We start from the raw sequence: 21435 nt of genomic DNA on the forward strand, positions 1-21435 counted from the left end.
AAAGCTAATTGAAGCACATTGTTTGATAGCTGCACGCCGCTATCTTGCACCATGCAGCACATCACCATCTTTAATTGGGTTCTAGGGAGTGCATGCCAATGCTTTTTTCCAGCCAAGTGAATGAGGTCCTGAGGAAGCAATGTTTGTAAAACGCGTCGACCTCTAGCAATATATAGCAAATAGATATTGCTGCAGCTTTGATAATACAGCCTGCATTGCCTAAATTTAGCACTTATTTCATGGTTTTATAAACGTTTTTTTATATGTCTTTTGTATTAAAAATACCTTTTACTCAAATTTGTTTCACAGTTCTTCTCTGGTGCCACTAAAGTCCACAAGGTTCTAATTATATTCTTTGGCTATTTCATAAAAATAATCATTTATTTTAAACCATATCTATTGTCAAAATGTAAAATCATATATTCATTTATACTTTGTATATTGATTATGCGCAGCCTGCTCTTATTAATCTGAACTATCTTGAAGTTTGTAAACCTATTTTGTGAAGATCCTAGCATTGAGAGCTGCTTTCTCCACTACCCTCAGGAAACATCGCTTCATAGGAAAGCAAGGAGGAAGGCAGTTAACACTACATTTGCTGGGATCACCAGCTGGGCATATACACAAAGGAGCACTTATAGAGTGCTGCGGGCCTAATGAAATGCTGGGGGTGAACACAAAACTGAGAATGAGCTTGTGAATAAAGCAGGTACAACCTCCTTTCTGGACTGAATTACAGCTAGTACTCAGCCATGGCCTACATCTGTATCTACAGAACAGAGGCAGATAACAATATGCAATAAAGTTTGCTAAAATCCTTACATTGTATACAACTGGCCAAGAATAACGCGTTATAGTTACATATATAGTTACATAGTAGTTGAGGTTGAATAATGACAATAGTCCATCCAGTTCAACCTGTGTAGGTGTGTGTGGCCGTAATCATTTCACAAACCCCTTAATGTTCTGATCCTTGAGATGTATGTCCAAGAGTCTTTTGAAAGTAGCCATACTTCCCGCAGAAACCACCTCTTGTGGTAGAGAATTCCACAATCTTGTAGCCCTAACAGTATAGAACCCCCTGCGTTGCCTGAGGTTTAAACGCTTCTCCTCTTATCGCATTGTATGTCCTCACGTCCTCTTGCAATCCTTTGCGACTGAATAGTTTTTTTTCTATGCTGAGATCATCATTGAGGCATTTGTAAATTGCTATCATGTCCCCTCTCAGGCATCTCTTCTCCAGGAAGAATAAATCAAGCGATTGCAGACGCTCTTCATAATTAAGGTCCTCCAATCCCCTAATTAGTTTAGTTGCCCTTCTCTGGATTCTGTCCAGCTCCAACACATCCCTCCTGAGGACTGGCGACCAGAACTGGACAGAATACTCCAGATGCAGTCGGACCAGAGTTTTATAAAGTGGTAGGATTATAGTTTTATCTCTGGAATACATCCCCTTCTTTATGCATGCTAATATTCTGCTGGCTTTGGCAGCTGCAGCTTGACATTGCATGCTATTGCCTAGTCTATCTTCTACTAAGACTTTCAGATCTTTCTCCATTTTTGATTCTCCCAAAGGTTCCCCCCCTAAAGTGTATTGTGCTTTTATGTTTTTAGTCCCCAAGTGCAAAACCTTACACTTCTCCACATTAAACCTCATTTGCCATGTAGTTGCCCACTCTATTATTTTGTTCAGGTCATTCTGTAAGATATCTGCCTCATGTGAAGTTATTGCCCTGCCCAATTTTGTGTCATCTGCAAAAACTGATATCAAGCTAATGATCCCGTCCTCAATGCTGTTTATGAATAAATTAAACAAGGTTGGTCCCAGGACTGAGCCTTGGGGGACCCCACTTACCACCCCAGACCAATCTCAGTATGCGCTATTTACTACCACGCCCTTTTAACCAAGAGCAAACCTTGTGGTCGATGCCTGCAGACCTTATAAATGAAGCGCTTGTGGGGAACTGTATCAAACACCTTAGCAAAATCCATGTGTAAAGTTAATATTGACTAAAGAAAAACATAAAGGTTCTATATTCTAATTTGAAACATGTCAAAACGAGACGGGTAAAAGATGGCTTCAGGTCCTGTTCGCCACCTGTAGAGAACCAGTGTTAATTGTGTCAACTAAAATATGAATAAAACAAACAATTAGGATGACTAAAATATGACTAAAGCCAAGTCTAAATTTCATGTCCAAAATGGGATTTTTGTATTTACCGTAAAATCTATTTTTCTGAGTTCATCGACGGACACAGCGCTCCATAAATCATAACTACTGGGTTATATTGCCTCCTCCAGGAGTAGGACTAGTCAGTAGAAAAAACACCTGGCTATGCCCATGGGATGTCCTTAACTTGGTATATAACCCCCCCCCCCCTCTCTGCTCTAGGTAATCAGTTTAGTAGCAAGCAGTATTAGAAGTATAAAAACTCCATAGAGGGGTGGGTGCTGTGTCCGATGAACTCAGAGAAATGGATTTTACGGTATGTACAAATAATCCCATTTTCTCTTTCATGCATCGACGGTCACAGCGCTCCATAAATCATAACTACTGGGATGTACAAAAGCAGTGCCAAAAGGAAAATGAGGGTTGGAGAAAGTAACCCTAGTCTAAACATAAGTGCCCTTAACCAGGACACAGGAGCCTTAACCAGGTCACAGTCCCGTCTGAAAAAATAAAAGCTTAAAGAAAAACACCCCTCAAGAGGGAACAGCCCCTCTTAAACAGCAGCCTGTAAAACTTTGCGGCCAAAAGAAGCATCTGCAGATGCCAAAGTATCTACCTTATAGAAATTTGTGAAGGTATGCACCGACGACCAAGTGGCTGCCTTGCAAACTTTCAGTATTGATGCCTGATGACGGAAGGCCCAAGAAGTACCCAGCACCCGAGTAGCATGCGCCGTGATAGGAAAAGGTGGAACCTGACCTTTAAAGGAATTGGCCTAAGTCACCGTCTGTCTGATGCATCTGGAGATGGTAGCCAAAGAAGCGGCCAGCCCTTTTCTTGGTCTGTCAGTAACCACAAAAAGCGAGTTTGACCTCTGAAAGGACTCAGTGGCTGCCAGATACACCTGAATCGCACAAACCACATCCAAGGTATGCAAAGCAAATTCCTTGGTATGAGCCGGCTTGAGACACAAGAAAAGCAAACAAAGTCCTCATTAAAATGGAAGTCAGAGACAACTTTGGGCAGGAATGATGGACAGGGACTGCGACAGGATAATGCCGCCAATTCCGACAGCCTGTGGGCTGAGGTAATAGCCACCAAGAATGTCACCTTCTAGCATAGCATAGACAAGGAAATCTCCAGAATATTCTCAAATGGAGGTTTCTGGAGAACCGAACGTCCTAAATTTAAATCCCATGGTGGCAAAAGAGACTGTACAGCTGGAGCCACATGTCGAAAACCACCTGAATGAAGGTACGAACTAAATACTGCGTGGCAAGGGGTCACTGAACGAAGATTGCCAAGGCAGACACCTAGACCTTGATGGTACTCAAAGCCAACTTCTGATCAACACTCTGTTGAAGAAAGGTTAAGATCCGAGCCACAGAGGATGAGCGCCAACTGACTCACACCAAGAAATTTACGCTTTCCACATATGAGGGTATATCTTGATGGAAGATGACTTTCCCGCCTTCACCATAGTAGGGATCACTAATCCAGACAAACCTCTATCCCTCAGTACCTGGCTTTCAATAGCTAAGCCATTGAACCCAGTGACTATAAAGCAGGATGGTTGATTAGCCCTTTGGACAACTTGTATTCTCTGAGGGGAAGCCCCCAAAGGACGTTTAAGGTCACCACGATGATTGGAAGATCCTCGCTCTTGATTCCTCACAGGAACTGCAGAAGAAGCCTGAGCAGAGGATGATACTGGCCTTACCGTGGCCCTTGGATGCCTGCAGCGTCTGCCAGAGGAACCCGTGATTTTGCCATGAACTTTGGTGTTCTCCTGTGGAGCCAAACCTGCTAAAGGAGCTGCATGCAGGACTAGTCAAACGGAACTGTCTTGAAGGGGGATACCACCAGACTAGACAGAGAACTATCTGTGTGACAGCAGCCGGTAAATCACAGCCTGTGGTTCCTGAAATTTACTTAGGGTATTCAATTCCCTTGACAGGGATAGGGGGGACCTTAGGTAGTACAGACATTACCTGAACTTTTTCAGGAATTAAATCCACACAAGGAGACTCAGGACCTAAAAAACCTGAAAAGAACAAACTTTGCCCCCTTTCTGGGTACCCTCAAAATAAACATTTTGTGGATCTCCTTGACGCTCACAAAAGAAGTCCACGGGGCCAGAAACCAGCGAAGATGCCCCCCCAACCCCAAGAATTGGTGAGGGCAGACCTTCATGATGAAGGAGTCTTGTCTGTTGGTCTGGAGAAGCTAGCTCAAGGCTTACCAGACCAAGGTTGCTTGGAACCTCCCAGGGAAGATTTGAAAGATCTATTTCCCTTATCCCCTGTCCCAGGAGCACAAAATCATTTTCTATGGGCTGAGGAGGCCCCCCGTCTGCGACGGAGCTCCTTCCCTTTCCTTGATTGTGGCAGGAAGGTACTCTCCCCCCCCATTAGACACTCTGTGATGTCATCCAGGGTAGCCCCAAACAGGCGATCGCCTTGAAAGAGCAGATCAATGAGAGCTTTCTTGGAGACAAGGTTTACGGACCAATTCTTAAGCCACAGCATGCGCCTAATCATCACTGCCGAAACAGATAGTTTGGACAGCACAGGAGCTGTATCCAAAGCTGCATAACAAATAAACTGCAGCCCATGGACCAACTGGTCCGCTAAATCAACATAAGCAGCCAGGCCTTGGCGCAAAAGCTAGCTCCATTCAGTTAGGGTCTGAGACACCAGACTGGCCACAATGCCCAACCAGCCATAGTAAACATGCTGCGCGCCACAGCCTCTGCTTTCCTGTTAGCAGGTCATTAAAAGGACAGGGATTCCTCTACTGGCTTCATGGTTGCTTTATTCAACTGGAAACAGTAGTTAAAAGTGACTCCTCAAAAGGGTAACGTACAGCAAAATGTTTGGGGACCAGAAAGGGTCATTTTGGTTGTTCCTATTCCTTACTGGAAAACCTGTCAAAATAAGGCACATAAGGACTTTGGAGTACAATGCGACTTGTGCGTACCAAACGACATAGCCACGTCCGTGGCTTCATCAGCCGCATCCTTCATTTTTAAAGTCTCACGCACTGCAGTAAAAAGTGCTGCAACCATGGAGCAATCATCCTCACTATCTGATGGATCTGGGGGTGTGATATTAAGCCCCCTTGAACGGGCCACGTCCATGGCGGCATCCGGCTCAGCATCAGATGAGACAGACTGAGCAAGAGAAGGTGTGGGACGCTTCCTCCTGGGCCTTTGCCCACACGCCACTTCTACCCAGGACACTAAGGACTGCAGGACCGCCATCAACCACAGGAAGCTGGGGTTTTGAGGGACCTGCCACCTCCATGAGGAGGTCAGTGAGGGAGATGTGACCCTGAGGCTCCATAAGGAAAGGAAGACCTTGCAGTACACAAACGACCTTTTGACAGCGCTAAAGGATTCCCATCAAGGCTCAGGGTACCTGTCGACAGAGGGAGAGATAACAGGGAACCCCCAAGGACTCACCCTACCGACTAGAGGAGCACCAATAATTTGAACCCAGCATCATCATGGATGCCATCCCTGTTTATATGTCCCGGGCACAAGAAGAGGAAACTGAGGAGCAAGAGGAGGAGCTTCGGCATCCCCACGATACTTCAGTCATTGCTGACGTCTCCCGGACTAAGGGAAAATGGCCCCCTTGACATCACCTGGCTACACAAACATGGCCGCAAGCTGGAGACCAGCCAGACTAAGGGAAAATGGCCCCTATGACCTCATCGGGCTACACAAACACGGCCGCCAACTGGAGACTAGCCAGACTAAAGGAAAAAGGCTGCCATCAGCTACAGAATGCTGCCAGAATCTACCCTGCACCCTCTGAAATGCTCCACCTTCTGCAAGGGGACCCCCCTGAAGGAAGAACACATTTAGGGGAGACTCAGCTGCGCACTCTGCACCAGTTTCTGCACTGGGACCTCCCTGCATTATACCCACGCTGCAAACTGTAAGGCATGCACCTAGGGGTCTCCCACACTGGGACTCCCTCCAGACTACCAGGGCAGGATGTGCACTATCCCAGGACCCTTACAGAGTGGGGATAGCGGGGGAGACCCCAAGGGTCTCTGCTTCATCCTCTGCCCTGAGACCCCCACCAGACTCCAGGTCAAGATGGGGGGGAACCTGCAGGCAGGTCCGACCATCCCTGGAGGTTACCCGCATCCACCCCATTAAAAAAGGAGGGGGGGCTGTACTTACCCTTCCATGGTGCAGGTAATGTCCCAGACAGAACCCTCGCCACCGAAGTAGGGCAGCTGTCGGCCAAGGGACCGCTGCGACTCAGACCCAAGCACAGTTGTATGCAACTATGCGAAACGTTTAACTCACGGGCCAGTCTCTGTCTGTGAGACTATGTTTTGGCCGACCTAGTGCGTAGCTGCGGTCTGCACGCGCACTCTGGCTGGGCTGGGGAGACTGGATCTAGATTATCCAGCCTATCGTCCAGCCCGGCAGTTGATTGTAGATCTCTCGAGAGAAAAAACAAAAAAGATGTAAGGAAGGGAAAAAAAAGACAAGAGATCCCAGCCTGGAGTCTAGGTGCTTACTCCTGACTAAACAGATTAAAACTGCTTACCTAGAGAAGAGAGGGGGGTTATATACCAAGCTGAGGACGGCCCATGGACATAGCCAGGTGTTTTTTGTTCTACCTAGTCCAACTCCTGGAGAAGGCAATATCGCTCAGTAGTTATGATTTATGGGGCGCTGTGTCTGTCGATGAACGAAGGAGAAATTACCACTGTAGAAAGCTTCTCAGACTCCTTTCACCCTTTTCAGAGGCCTGTACAATTAAACCCTGAAAATGGTGAAACACGTCTGAGGGGTTCTCTACAGGTGGAGAACAGGAGCGGAAGCCATCTTTTACCCATCTCATTACATTTATGCACCAGGGAATCGATGTCTGTGTGCAGATGGCCACCATTTTGTTGAAGTCTATTGGAGCCTGACAAGCTGATTCTGTTTGTCTTGCACCAATCTTTTCACATGCTGATATAAACTGACAAAGGTTTGGAGGGACATTTGAGCTGTACTATTTTCATTGTTTTGGGGCTACATACAGTATGTCAAAACGAGGTTCAATTCGTAGTACTCGAATTTTGTATTATGTGCAACACTATTCGCCACAGGAAAAAAATCTGAAAAATGGTAGCCATTAAAAAAAAAATTCCAGCATCATTAAATGTTTAGTTCCCTCAGTCTGAGGTTTTTTGGATGCCTGATCTAAAGTGATATGTAAATTAGCATCTATATCTATAAAGCTTCCTTTTGATATCTGGTTATTATGCTTTCAATGACTCCTAATGGCTGTAAAGCCTATTAATTGCACGTAAGCCCTATAGGCAGAGAGCACACAAAGTATTTTTTTGGTCCAGGGGCCCCTTGCTGATAGGTATTCCATTCCTTGTACTGAATTTCCAGCAAGCACTTATATTTGTGCCTACTCCGGAATCTCCAAACACCAAAGTAAACTTATAGGAAAGTGTTTTTATTAGCTACTGACATTTCTTGAAGCCGACAGCAAATGCAGTTCTGCTGACAAGGCACTTGCACATGCAAGGATTCCGCCTTAAAAAAAAACAATGTTATTTTAATATGGTGCTGAAAAGCAATACCACGCCAATTAACCTGACCAGAATTAGCTTAAGGGTTTACAGATTCCTCTTTATTTAACCACCTCAATGCCAGTAAGCTACATCTCCTTTCTTTCTAAGCCATTTTTCATTTTTTCGCGCTGTGACAGCTTGAATAACAAGCGACACTGTACCCAGATTAATTTGATTTCTATTATTTTTAGACAGAGATTTCTGATAATATTTACTAATCACTTTTTTCTTTAAAAATGAAAAAAAAAAAAAAAAATATATATATATATATATATATATATATATATATGAATAAAAGTTTCCCTTACTGTTTAAGGGAGTACCTCAAGATTGTGCAGAATTTTAATCACTTCAATACAGGGCACTTATACCCCCTTCCTGCCCAGACCAATTTTCAGCTTTCAGTGCTCTCAAACTTTGAATGACAATTACTCAGTCAATATAGAAAAGTTGGGGGGTGATATATGCGCTGCCACTTAGGTATTTGATTGAGAGGGACTCTAGATGAGCTATTGATGTATTCTAAATGGTGAATCTCTATTAAGATAGTAGATATGAGATTAGGACGGAGTCCTCCACCATCAGCAGCCAATTCTGGTATTTTTCAACAAATATTAACCGAATAATTAAACAGAGAGTGAATCAGCGCTAATGGGATAAAATCTCAGAAAAGCTCTGAAAGAGCTAACATAGCATCATATCGTAAAATTCTGAATAAAATGTATGGATAAAAGTATAAATATATGGGCTTGTGTTGATACTAGTGGGCCTGGAATGTCTCTGACCATAAACAGTCCCTTTAACCATTGGAGTAAATTATCTAAAATAAGCCAAAAAATCGCATCCTATGGTCAGAATCGCAAAGTTAGAAATATATCTGTCTTCAATAAAATATTAACAATATTAATATTATAAAAACATTAATAGTATTCTCAACCATATATCTGTCTTCACTCTAAGAATCTAAAACCATATATCAAAAAAAAGAATCAGAACAATAAGAATATCTATATCTCTGCCCTCAATCCAATTCGCTGAACTCATCCAAAAATGATCTCAAAGAATAATTCATAAATAGATAAAATATTGTGTTAAATCCCCGTGTTGCATATTTGATCAAGGTGTATAAAAATCTATATATAAAAAACCACAATAATATCTGTAAACAACAACAATTCAATATTTCATATATAAATATGTGTTAAAAATTGGTGATGGTGAGAATCCCTCAAACAGTGGGAATAAATGTATAACTGTATTAAATGAATAAATACTGAATAAATAAATAGATAGATAAAGTCCTTGTACCATAGGTGAAAGTCCTTGTGCAATATTTAAAGTATTAAATAAATAAATACTAAATAAATAAATAGATAGATAAAGTCCTTATGCAATGGGTAAAAGTCCTTGTGCAATATTTAAAGTGACTATAAGTGATCAAACAAAATACATAGTGCTCGAAATGAAGTGATCAATGGTGATTTTTCTTTAAGACAATTTGGTGAATTTCCAGTGATGTGATCCGAAGTGAGCAGAAATCGTTTTAGTGCAATGGCCACTCACCTCATTGCACCAATAAAGGCCATTTATGCTGGTATATAGCCCTGGGATATGAATGCAGGATTTCCTTAATGGGCTTGTAGTTATTCTGGCATCCACTGTTACCGATATCGGCCACCTAGTGACTCCCACTGCTTCCTCAATAACCACCTTTCCAATGGATATTCCAGTGATGCCAGTGTACTCAAAGAAACATATTGGAATCCATAGTGAAGTATGTCATAAAATAGATATTTATTCAAACAATATATCGAATGAACTCACATTTAAAATGACGATAGCAGGCAGAAAACGGCAGCTGCAATAGTGCGGTAACGATCCTATGGGTACTTCCAGCTATGGCCGTAAACCGGAAGTAGACGTCACCCGATGCCTCCCGACGCATTGCGTCACAAACCACGTGACTTTATCAAGGGATCCCCCATGAACTGATTATAATTGTGGACACATTCAGACATTACAATGGGCCGCGTCTTCTGTGAATCTCCACCAAGGTGTTATAGTGGACATGATGTAAACATCTTTCCTGTCCCTCCACTTCATGGCCAACACTTCCTCATTCCTCAGAAATGCGGTTTCCCCCTGTTGTAGCCTTTTTGTTACTAACTTTTGTGGGAAGCTATTCCTATTTTTTCTGGAGGTACCACAGGCCAGGGTGTTTTCACGGTGAAGGGGATGAAAAAGGGGCAAGCTGGTGTAGTAATTGTCCACATATATAGGATATCCTTTTTTGAACAGAAGGTATGCCAGGTCCCAGACAATTTTCCCACTTGTTCCAATATATGTTAGGCACTCAAGGGGCTGGAGCTGGGAGTCTTTGCCTTCATACACGGAGAAGACATGCTCATATCCAGTGGCTCTATCGCAAAGTTTATTTAGTTTCAACCTAGCCCGCTTGCTGGGAATGTACTGTTTGAAGTTCAGCCACCCACTAAAGTGGATAAGGGATAAATAAAAACATAATTTTTTAGCGGGCGTATCTTATACAATTAATTGTGGTAAGGATGATCTCGGGGAGGGCACTGCAAGCTCTCATTAAAATGTAGGAAGCACATAATCATGTCATAGCGTGTCCTGGACATGACAGCAGAATAAAACGGTGTGTAGTGGATGGGGTTGGTGGATCAGTAGGCATGCACTTCATTTTTTTTTTTTTGTAACGCCTATATTAAATGTAAGGCCCAAAAACAATTTAAACTTGTCTAGTGTGAGACATCGCCAATGGAACATACGGGCGTAGGACAAATTTGGGTTGGAGGCAATGAATTGCTCTGCAAAAAGATTTGTTTGGTCCACCATATACTGCAGCAAATCTTGTGGGAAACACAAATAAAACTAACCAGTTTGCGAAAAATGTGTAGTATTGGGCTGCACACCTGGCTGTGCAGTGAAAGGGAGGGGTTATAGCTGACCCTGAGCTGGCAGGCAACCATTAGGGTATCGGTAAAGTAGGTTTGGGCCTGGATTCTTCGGGTTTGGTTTGTTAATCCAGTGCTGGTACTGGGCTCCTCTTCCTGGGGTCTAGCTCAGTTTTTGTGTTGGTGCCGTTGGGGTGTATGGTGCTGCTGGTGGTAGGCAGGTCTTCTGATCTTGTTGTTCTCCTTATTCTTTCAAGAGGGACTGTTTCCTCCTCTGATTCGGTCTCTAATTCACTACTCTCTACTGGCTCGAATTCCGAACCAGAATCGGATGATGAGAACTCCCCGCTGCTCTCATCATCCAACATAGTAAGGATTGCATACACCTTCCCAGATGTAAAAAATCTTTTGAACATAATAGCGGTACTGATGGGGTACTAATGGGGATGCTGATGCCGAGTCTGTGTGACAGGTCACTGATGGCAGTACTGATGGTGGGCCTGTGTGACAGGTCACTGATGGCAGTACTGAAAGCCTGTGTGACAGGTCACTGATGGCAGTACTGATGGCGGGCCTGTGTGACAGGTCACTGATGGCGGTACTGTGTGACAGGTCACTGATGGCGGTACTGTATGACAGGTCACTGATGGTGGTACTAAAGGCCTGTGTGACAGATCATTGATCGTGGTACTGATGGCGGGCCTGTGTGACAGGTCACGGATGGCGGTACTGATGGTGTGCCTGTGTGACAGACCCAGATGGACTGTGTGACTGATTGGCCTGTTTGACAGATCCAGATGTGCTGTGTGACAGATCCAGATGTGCTGTGTGACAAACTTAGATGTGCTGTGACAGATCCCTGGTAACAGGTTCTCTTTACTGGGGGGGGCGTGTGGTGCACAGTAATGTGTAAAATCACAGTAAAAAACTGGGCACTCACTACTCCTCGCTCTCCTCCTCACATAATCGGTGTGGAAGGAGAAGAAGCCGGGATTTTCTAGCAATGGCTCTTCTGTTTACATTTGTGACCAGCTGTCGTTGGACACAGTCGAACATGTGGAAAACAGCCAATTTCATTTCATTTCATTGGCTGGTTACCCTGATCGGGGATGGGCTGTGTCCGAGGGACACACGTCATATCCTTGATCGCCACAGTGCATGCCCTATCGGCACATCCTGCTGGACATCATATGATGCCCAGTCAGGATAATTTAACCACTTTGCGGTTGTCATTCTGCTATATGGCAGACGGGAAGTGGTTAAAGAGTGCCTTGACTGAAAACAGGTTGAGAAACACTGTACTAAGCTACTGTGCTGTGTTTTAAACTAGATGATTGGGGTAATAAATGAATATATCACATACATTTACAGTGCGTGATCTGGAGAACAAGTAATGACTAAGGTATTGCTCTATCTACTCTCTCTGTTAACCACCTGTCACATGATGCTTCAATAAAGATGATTTTTTTTTAAGAGCAGCCGTCCAGAATCATTTGCTTTATATGTTGATCGAGGAAGTCACGGCCTAATGGCACCTCATAAAAAGCAGGAGGTTCTACACTGCAATATACACAGGAAGTAGGAAGGGAAAACTAGAAGTAAAACTCTGAAGACATATAGGTTTTTTGGCAGGAGCATAATTTTTAATGCAGAAATCCTGCCCAACTCGGATATCTGTAGAGAGGACCATTTAGTAATGAGAGTTGTTAGGTGGGTCAGCATGGGTGGGTAATTTGTTCAACAGGGAGCTTTGGGATGGCTCATAAGTTGTATACCTAAGTATTTCAAACTTTGATCAGATGAAGGGAAAAGAAATGGTGAGCACTAGGATACTGACACTGCCTATTACACCGCTATTTCAGTGATCTCCACTTGCTTCCGGGTCCCATGCTGAGCAACTGGCCTGCTGTATTATGAATTTTCTGAATGTATACAAAGCATTCTCTGATTGGACAAGGTGGAGAGCACAATGTCAATGTAAATATGTACAAGTATGCCATTCCTGCAATTCTTCTTTAAATGTTGTTGTACGGGTTCAACCGCCAGACCTCTTTACCCAGTTGTTTGAAAGATTCTCAACTTGGAAGGGTTTTACGTTATACATGGTTTTGTGAGTTCAGGATATATCTGAACATAAAGGTTTTATTGAATATTTCACACAATGCTGGTGATTTTTGTTTTGTAGTATTGTTCAAGGATTTCCAGGTTCAGAGAAAGCTGCAATGCCATTGATATTATCTGAAATCTTTATGAGAAATATTGACTAAACTTGGGAAGGAAGTAAACCACTAATTAGTCAGTATCCGTTCAACATATGAGTGTGAACAGATTTGTTTTTTTAGAGTTGCATTACATTTTTCCTGGAGTCCAGCTTTAATGATTTGCCTGGAGTCCAGCTTTAATGATTTTTTTAATGCAGCTATAAATACATCTGTGTTTACGGTCTTTCCTATCAAATCTTTTTTTAATTCTTGCACAGCCAGTCTTGGTATTTATACATATCTGCAACACTGCAAAGCTAAGTTATGCATATATTTCTAAGTTCAGCATTAAAGCTTTCCTATGTTATCCCTCTGCCTCTAGTCTTACTGACCAATTAGGGGGGAGGTGATCCACGAGGCAAACCTGAACAAGAAAGTAACAAAGTGAGCCCCCTAGCTGAGCATTGTGGCACGTAATACAACTGTGGATTTAGTAGTTTCCCTAAAGTTCCACTTTAAGAAAGGAAATGTACAATACACGCATTCATTCTTATTCCACCCTATCTGCATGATCCATCCAAGTGTCATAAAATGCATATTCCAGCCTCGCTGTTAAGGAATTTCAGAGTGTCTGTTAATTAAGTCTCATAAAATTGATTCAGACATGCTATGGAAATATTTGCAGGGCAGACAGCTGCAGGGCACGTGTTACAAACCGTAATTAAACATGAATTTAAAGGGATTCCCACATCTTGACTTGTCCCTGCAAATCAGATGTTACAGAGTGATTTTGTTATCACTTTCAATGTGAATTACTTTAGTGTAAAGTGCAGAGGTATACCTGTAACAAAGCTGAAATCCATATCCAGATCTTAAAAGCACATTGGTCCCTTATTCAAATATCACCATAAGTCTTTGCAGTACTATTACATGAGCAAGGAAGGCAGAGGGTATCTATGTGTCATATTTCTTATTGGAACAACAGCTTCAGCCACGTGCCAACATTTCTGAATGAATGCCAAATCATTCTTATGAGTGTCAGAATCAGAATTGTTTATCACATACAGACATCTTATAACATGCTGTTAAGCTTCTGCCCAAATAGAATTTTATTTATTTATTTTTTTTTTTTCTAGGAAGAAAATCAAATGAAGCCATCACCCACTGGCTAAGTCAGGAAAAGGCTGCACCACATCTTGAAAATAAACTAGTTAGGGGAGTGGAAAAATAGCTCTGGACCTGCAAGGTTATCTTTTTGGTATTGCTATTCTAAAGTATTAATCTTGATGTAAATAATCTGGTTCCGGGGCAGCTTCTACACCACAGAGGATCTCTGAGGTCCTCTTAGGTTGTAGTGAAGTGTAATAAAAATGTAATTGAAGCACCACACTACTGCTAAGAGGTCCAGATAAAACTTAATTCCAATAAAAGCCAGAAGGACAATCCAAAGAGAAGCCAATGCATTTAGGGGTTCAAACACAGTGCTGAAAAGGCCTGTGCTTGTAATCACACCGAAAGAAATAATATGTAAAGTCCATCTCACTTCTAGTCCACTCACATTGTGTTCTATCAAGCCCTGATGAAGGAGGCATTTATGGACCTCAGATATGCGTTGGTCACTGTTCGGATTGTCACCTTGACTTTTATCAGAATGAAGCTGTATCTAGACCTCGAAGTAGTAGTTTGCCACATCAATTTCCATTCTTGCTAAAAATAAATTAGACTCTGAAAAGTGTGCCCACAAAAAGGCAAGCAAAGGATGAAGGGCTAGTTACCAGGATTGCCTGTGGTCTCCTTGCAGCTAACCTTTCATTACGGAGCATGACTTGTTCTACACTATATCTCTGCGGGAAGACGGCAGAGGCAGGGCTGTGCATCCTCGTGTTAGAGCCTCCAGCAAGGAGAACAGTGAATAGTATAGTAGTGACATTACCAAATCTCACTTTAAATTTAATGAGACTAGAAGTCAGAGACAGCAGTGTCCTAAATCTCAGACTGAAGATATACAGCTATGAGAATTTAAAGTAGAACTATAAGCAAAGCTATTTTTTTCATTTTGGATAGATCAAGGCAGATTATTTTTTTGCCATCTCAGTCCCATTGGGGCGATTTCTCTTCACTCCATGTTACATAGCCAAAATAGGAAGTGAGAGGAAATCCCTGCAAATTAAAGCAATCCCTCGGGGACCCCCAGGTCACTAACATCTCCGTGTAAAGATTTTGCCTCTATTACTTTTCTGGGGACAACTCAATATTTGGGATTTTTTTTTCACTTTCAATGATAATGGTAAACAGGACAAATAGAGAGGCTGAATCTCCATTACTGAACACAGGCAGCAATAAAACCTGAAAAGTGGTCTAATCCCTCTCCATTTGTCCAAAAAAAAAAAAAAAAGGTTTTGTCTTTAGTTGTACTTTAACAGCTATCATTTAGCAACTGTTACATTGCTACTTCATGAGGAGATTTTCAAACTGGTTTGAATATAGATTTGGGTTGCCACTGTTTTCTCTAAGTTTTTCCGGTGTTGAGCCCTGATGAAGGAAAAGTGATTTTCCCCCAAAACTAGCTTTTTTTTTTTTTTTCTTGACCTGGTTGCTAACAATTAAATGTATCTTTGACTGCTTCATACATTGTTGGTCTGGCACTCCTTTTTGTAATTCTGTGTTTTGAGCTACTATCGGGTGCCCACCGAGGGAAGCCTTGCTGTGTGGGGGCCCCTTGTAAGAGCTATTGAGCTCCTTGAAGTTGTCCTTCATCTGACTGCACATACAAATTTTGAACATTCCCAGCACCTCTCTAAATATATTGTTCTGAAGTTTCCATCTAACATCTGGCCTGTTAAGGCTAAAATAACGGATAACACAAAACAAAAGACTCCGTTGAGCTTTGTTAATATTTATGTCGGAATAAAAGACCCTCAAAGAACACAGTGAGCATTGCAGTCTTCCCACATTATAGGTAGGGTTTGTCTTCTCTCTCGGCTAAATCTGGGAAAACATATCTTGATTGTATACGGATTGTTTATGCCAGAATGCAATTTATTTGTTTTCTCTATCTCGTGTTGTTTGCTTGCGGGTGTATACACAAACAATTGGAATCAGCAGCCATAGTATCTGTGCTGTGTGGTATGCTGTAATAATGACATGAAGACAGAAGAAGGGGAATCCAGTGTCCAAGACAGCTGGGGACTGCGTCGTTAATTTAAACACACAAAAAGGGATTATTTATAAGTCAGGAAGTACCTTTGCCCCTCTTAAGTTATCTCACATTCAGCAAAATGGGACAGTGTGCATCAATTTGGGTGGGAAACTATTAGTCACACTACGGAGGCTGGGACCTCTTCTTCTCAGATCAGACACATTCCAGTTTTCAGCCCACATAAAGCCCAAGAGATTCGGGCTGAGAATAGACAGAGTCTAGGGGCAAGCCCCAGAGAGGTCTGCCTCCCTCTGACCTGGGCTGACTCCCACACAGGCCGTGCTCCGGTACAGAACAACGCATGCAAAGAATGACCTGCACAAATTAGAGGGCTGGAAATTACTTTTCTTTCCTGCACTGACGCTAGATTAGAAGTAAATACAGCCTATGGGAACACAGTGATGTATTGTGGACTTCGATGTTACATCACTGGGTGGGGTTTACAAAAGACATGAACCTGTCATCTTAAGCCATGGCTAAAAATTATCAAGCTTTTAAGCCCAATCTATCATCATGATGTTTGTACAACAAAAATTGAAATTTGTTTTAATACAGCACTTTTACTGACTTGACAACTGCCAAACAGATTGGAATGATAAAGATAACATTCTGACATGAAATGCTTCCTTTGAAGGGGAAAATAAATCTAAAAGTCACATATATACTAAAGACTTAGACTAAAGGGCAATAATGTAAAAGCTACATAAAATGTATACAGTATTTTTATTATTGAATGGCCACTGGCCTCAGAATGCAAGATATTTTAGCCCAAAAATTACTTTTTTCCTCTGAAATGATGTCACCTTCTTCATTAGGTGAGATATTAATACAAGACATTGTTCACCTAAATTTAACTGGGTAGTATCAGGAAGTGTTAAAGCAAATTTTAAGTAATTGATGGGGGAGCACTTGCACTGCATACTTGTAGAAGTATGGCAACCTTATTTCTGTATTTGACTTGTTTCCCTACTGCAGCTCTACACTGTCTCTTACTCCTCCACAGTCAAAGGCACTATGTTAGCAAAAGCTTGTATCCTCTGCCTGTGTCTTCCCCAATAACTAATAGGAAGGCCTGAGATGATGCAAATCTCATGCAAGCACTCCTGCATTAGGCTACATTTTTTAGAATTTGGACCTGAGCACACAAGCATTTTTTTTTTATAATTCAAGTAAAGTTTCACCTTAAAAAAAAAAACTGTACTGGTAAAACTGTGCAAGTATATTTATGAGAGGTATCAAATTACATTTATAGGTGCAATGAATTATGAATATGAAAAATAATCTAGAACAATACATTCATTTTATGTAGACTAACTATGTAGAACAGTGGTGATTAACTTTGTATAGGGAGCCTCAAGTACAACCCTTGACATCACTAAAGGGGCCAAACATAATATTCCAGGAATGTAATGCTAGAAAATAGTCAGAGGCTGCAAACATGCAACAGGAGATGGTTAGAATCTACAGGCAGGTTATAATAGATATTCCAGGACGTAAGACATGCTGCAGAGATGGTCAGGCTGCAACTATGCTATAGGAGTTGTTGGAGATTGGGAACATGCGTCATGAGACAGTCAATAGACTGGATAAAAGAAGAAGAGACAATAACTCACTGCTCAAGGTGGTGTAATTGCCTGATGACTCACACCGGTGCATGCCCCGGCTCGCCTCCGTGAAAACTTGATAAAGGAAAAGGAATTGGCAGCATTCCAGGTTGAGTCAAAATCCAGATTTATTGACTGGACATCCAAATATGATAATCGTGACAAGGTAGACGCGTTTCACACACTGACTGTGTGCTTAATCATTACTATAGACTGGATAAACACTAAATGAGACTGCTGGAGACCATTGCAATCAAAAAGCCCCATCACAAATCACTGCTTCCACATGTGTGGTTCCTACAGCACCCTTAAAATGACTTGTGTCACGTTATATTTCTTCCCAAAGTGAGGTGATTTACCATCTTTTATAGAGAAGGATTCCGCGCTATGGTATGTCACAGGCTGCAGCCTACCTGCCAACCCCATAGGGTTATACAGATATGGAAACACAAAAAGAGGGGTGAGTGGCGCTGCCTAAGGACAAGTAAGATGTAAACCTGGCAGGACTGGGGCTAGATACAATATTACCTGATAGGCAAAATATGTACACAGTGCAGAAAGGTATAAATACCACTAGTGGTTCAAAAATAAATAAAAAAAATATTATAGCTAAAAATTAATCAAAAAACATGTGACAAGTTTTCTAGTAAGTACTATAGCTCAATTTCATCAAAAAAAGTGAAAAGTGATAAACAGTGATATGTGCTAATGAGTGAACAATTATATCAAAATACAAAGGACTGTAATATATACTATAAAATCATCAAAGTGCTGTTGTGAAAAGATGAATAAATATATAAATCAATAAAAAAAATTGAATCGAATCCTCAATAAGGTAAAAAAAAGTCCATAAAAATAACAATCCCAAGGCAATCTTGAAAGTGAATGGTGACCGTGAGTGAACTCGTGCTCCCCTCTCTCCCAGGACCGCAGTCACCAAAAGGAGGAATCCCTACAGAGGTATCGAGTGTCAATCACTGGTCAAGGTATGGCTGATGTAGATATGCCCGATAATATTAACCATGGCCATATGGACTGTGGGAGCTGGTTCGTTTAGAAATCCCCAGGTGGATAAAGATAAGAGAATCTCATAGCGTGAATCTGTATTACATTTGTTTTATTAGAGGTTAGAAAAGGATACTGACAAGCAAGAGAAATTGAGCTCCTGATGACGTCACATTGACGAAATGCATAGAGTGTCATTACGTCACTTCTGCTTCCGGTCTGTGGAACGCATATGCGTTTCGGATACACTGTTCCAATCACTGCTTTCAATTTCTGTTGTTGCACTCACTTTCAAGATTGCCTTGAGGTTGTTATTTTTATGGACTTTTTTTTACCTTATTGTGGATTTGATTACATTTTTTTTATTGATTTATATATTTATTCACGTTTGCACAACAGCACTTTGATGATTTTATAGTATATATTACAGTCCTTTGTAATTGTTCACTCATTAGCACATATCACTGTTTATCACGTGTCACTTTTTTGGATGAATTTAAACTATAGTACTTAACTAGAAAACTTGTCACATGTTTTTTGATGAATTTTTAGCTATAATATTTAATTCATTTATATATTTTTGAACCACTAGTGGTATTTATACCTTTCTGCACTGTGTACATCTTTTGCCTATCAGGTAATATCATACCTAGCCCCGGTCCTGCCAGGTTTACATCTTGCCTTAGGCAAGCGCCACTCACCCCTCTTTTTGTGTTTCGAATTCCCATCTTAGACAGTTGTCATCAGAACATTTGTCCCCATTGGAAGATTTAGCCTCATCTCTTGCACATATTCCTATGACAATATCATTTTGGATTTGTAATTTCTTTGTCTTTACGGCAATGTTCAGCAGGATAAACGGAGGGGTACATCTTCAGGGGCACAGATAGGAATACAATTTGGCAGAAGGTCTAACCCTAAAACTAAAAAGGTTTAGCCTTTACATACGCTTTAGGTAACAGTGGATGCGATTAGGATTGCTGTAAGATGCAAATATTTCCTTCCACCATTCCTTTTAGCTGTACGTTTCTGAGACTGACTCCAAAATAACCATTGTTATCTAGCTAAATTACAGGCTGTAGGTGATATCAGTGAGCATCCCTTATTGCAGCCATTCTTAGGGGCTGGTCTATGGCCCCTTTCCTCTTTCAATACCAGTATATTTTTTTAGGATGCGGTGGCTCCCTACTCATCAATTGAGACCATTAGACTATATTAATGGGTCTCCTGACGGTCTGTGTACAGCCCAATTGCTAGACACATCAGTCTCTGACATAGGTGCCTCTCTTTTTGCTTGTAGGTGATATCACCCAGTAAAAGTGTAGTCTTGACTTTTCCACCCTGCTCAGTAGTAAATGGAAAACTAAACAACTGGCTGTGACCACTGGGAATGACTGTGAAACAAACAAACCAGAAGGGTAATTTAAACATTTTGGAAATGACACAATGCTGAAGTTTCAATTTATGACAGAAATACCCTTTAGATATCATACTTTTTCTCACTTACATCTTATGCCATAGATCATCAAGGGATCCAGCTGTTTTTTGCCATGTTTTCCTTGTCCTGATAGGTTAGAGACAGCCTGCACCTCACGATGGAAGAGGTAATCAAGCAGAGTAAGGGCCATCTTCTCTGCTGTCCGGCAGTTGGTGCTGATGTGCAGCATGTCGGCTGCTGTGATTGGACATCTCACTCGCATCTCAGGGTTGTTTTCATCACCGAGCCATGTGCCATTGGGGTAATCCTCTGAAAGATAGAACAGCCCAATACAGTTAGTATACACTATTACAGACATAATTCTCAAAATTCAAGTGTAAAACAACAGTCTCAAACCAAGAACAAAAATTTAAAGTGTATGTAAACCCAAGATCTATTTTCCAGTATGTTTGGCATACAGTTTTTTATAAATCTGTCACAAAGTTTCTGGTGCACTTCAAACCAAAGCTCCCCAATCCTGACACAAGAACTGTAAACAGCACACACAAATATACAAGCTGCCATCTAAAAGGCTTGTGAGGAACTTTGCTCCTGACATCTCTATGTCAGTGCGCTCAGCTCTCAAGCACTCTGGCATACAGGCTTCGTAGAACACACACACACACTCTGCTCTCACTAGCAGGTACAGGTTAGATAAACAAGGCAATATTACTTATTGGTTTAGTGCAAACAATCACCCACAGTCTCTTCAGATTTGTGCATTTCTTTAGCACAATCAGCTTATTTATTTTTAGTTAAGCCCTTCCCACCTGCCCTGGCATCCCTTTAAATAGTTCTGAATGCCCAGGGGGCAAGAAGGATCAGTGATCATGTGACCACTGTCCCAGTGGTTACATGATTGCCGATCTATAGGCCGGACCGACAGATATCCTTGGCAGGTCGGTCTCTGTGCTAAGAACAAACTGTGAGCACTCTCTCAGCATGTACACATCGGCCGCCCAGCAATGCATATGTGCGGTGTATGGGCATTAAAGACCATCCTTTTGGCGCTGCACGTGTTGAGCAGTCGTGAAAGGGTTGAAATCCCTAGGTGGGCAGCACATAGAAAGTTCCAAAAAAATGCAGTAGACACATATAAGAAAATAGTATTCAAAATAAAAAACTAAAAGGAATAAGAAAACTTGTCTCTGTTGTGCAACAAGGCTTTTGCAAAAAGTTTTATAACAGTATGGGAGTTATGAGTTATTAAACTTTTCAGAGTTCTGAAGAATTTAAATACACAGATTTGTCTCAAAGAACATT

At 41.7% G+C, this 21435-nt stretch overlaps 1 protein-coding gene across 2 annotated transcripts in view; it reads right to left on the reverse strand.

Annotated features, from left to right (window-relative positions):
• The window catches only part of BANP (BTG3 associated nuclear protein), a 645526-nt gene that overhangs the window by 315650 nt on the left and 308441 nt on the right, over positions 1-21435 (reverse strand). For both annotated transcript variants that reach the window (XM_082269667.1, XM_082269666.1), the window contains one exon: positions 20203-20442. In XM_082269667.1, coding sequence (XP_082125793.1) covers positions 20203-20442 — 240 coding nt within the window. The remainder of the gene's footprint in view (positions 1-20202; positions 20443-21435) is intronic.

This window comes from Pelophylax lessonae (assembly GCF_965119305.1).
Source record: "Pelophylax lessonae genome assembly, chromosome: 10".
NCBI classification, from domain to species: Eukaryota; Metazoa; Chordata; class Amphibia; order Anura; family Ranidae; genus Pelophylax; species Pelophylax lessonae.